Source organism: Brassica oleracea, chromosome C1 (assembly GCF_000695525.1).
Source record: "Brassica oleracea var. oleracea cultivar TO1000 chromosome C1, BOL, whole genome shotgun sequence".
NCBI classification, from domain to species: domain Eukaryota; kingdom Viridiplantae; phylum Streptophyta; class Magnoliopsida; order Brassicales; family Brassicaceae; genus Brassica; species Brassica oleracea.
Window position 1 is genome coordinate 6,809,107 of NC_027748.1, and position 889 is coordinate 6,809,995.

Here is an 889-nt window from a genome sequence, read left to right on the forward strand (position 1 = left end):
TCTGGTTCCAGATTAGTTTCTTCCATGACATAGATCTGATTCTGATTGTTCTTGAGCAGCAAATCGACCTTAGCGGCGAGGTCATCAATCTTCCTAGTGTCCATGCTGTTCACCTTTTTGGAACGGTCAATTTCCTCGTTTTTGTTGGACAAACTAGCTGCCATGTTCTCTATTAGCGCGTGAGCTCCTTCTATGGTTTGAGTCATGAAATCTCCATTGCTCGCTGCGTTCAGAGCATTATGGAACTCCCATTCCACTCCATCGTAGAAGATTCCTAGAACATGGTCATCATCGAACCCATGATGAGGACACTCTCTGAGGGTATCATTGAACCGTCCCCAAGCTTCGTTGAAAGGTTCACTAGGGAGTTGCTTGAAGGAGGAAATCTTGTTCCGTAGGGCAGCTGTTTTGGCTTTCGTATAGAAGTGTCCCAAGAAAGCCGCTCTAACCTGTTCCCAAGAAGTTAGGGAACCTGTAGGTAATGACTTAAGCCATCGTGAAGCCTTGTCTGCTAGAGAGAATGGGAACAGCATGCATTTGATGTAGTCGGGTGGAACGCCGTTTGCACGAGTAAAACTGCATATCTCTTCAAAAGCTTCAATGTGTTCCATCGGTATTTCAGCTGACAGTCCATGGAACATTTTTCTCTGGACAAGATTGATCATGCCGGGTTTTATCTCGAAATCTGCCCTTTGACATGGTGGTGGAGCGATAGAAGATCGCGTAGCAGAGATGTTACGTGGTAGGTTTCTCTCACCAATTGGGACATGTGGTTCCCGTTGTGCAGCCAGTTGCTGCGCTGTGAGTGTTTCCTGTAACTCTTGCATCTGTTGCATCTTTTGCATAGACGCGGCCATTTGTTCTGGAGTGCCAAAGTCGGCCATTGTTG

The 889-nt window shown here is 46.6% G+C and overlaps 1 protein-coding gene across 1 annotated transcript in view; it reads right to left on the minus strand.

Annotated features, from left to right (window-relative positions):
- LOC106330225 overlaps positions 1–884 on the minus strand; it is a 2,440-nt gene extending 1,556 nt beyond the window's left edge. The window contains exon 1 of the mRNA XM_013768736.1: positions 30–884. Within this exon, the coding sequence (XP_013624190.1) occupies positions 30–884 (855 nt within the window). The remainder of the gene's footprint in view (positions 1–29) is intronic.
- Positions 885–889: the final 5 nt, after the last annotated feature.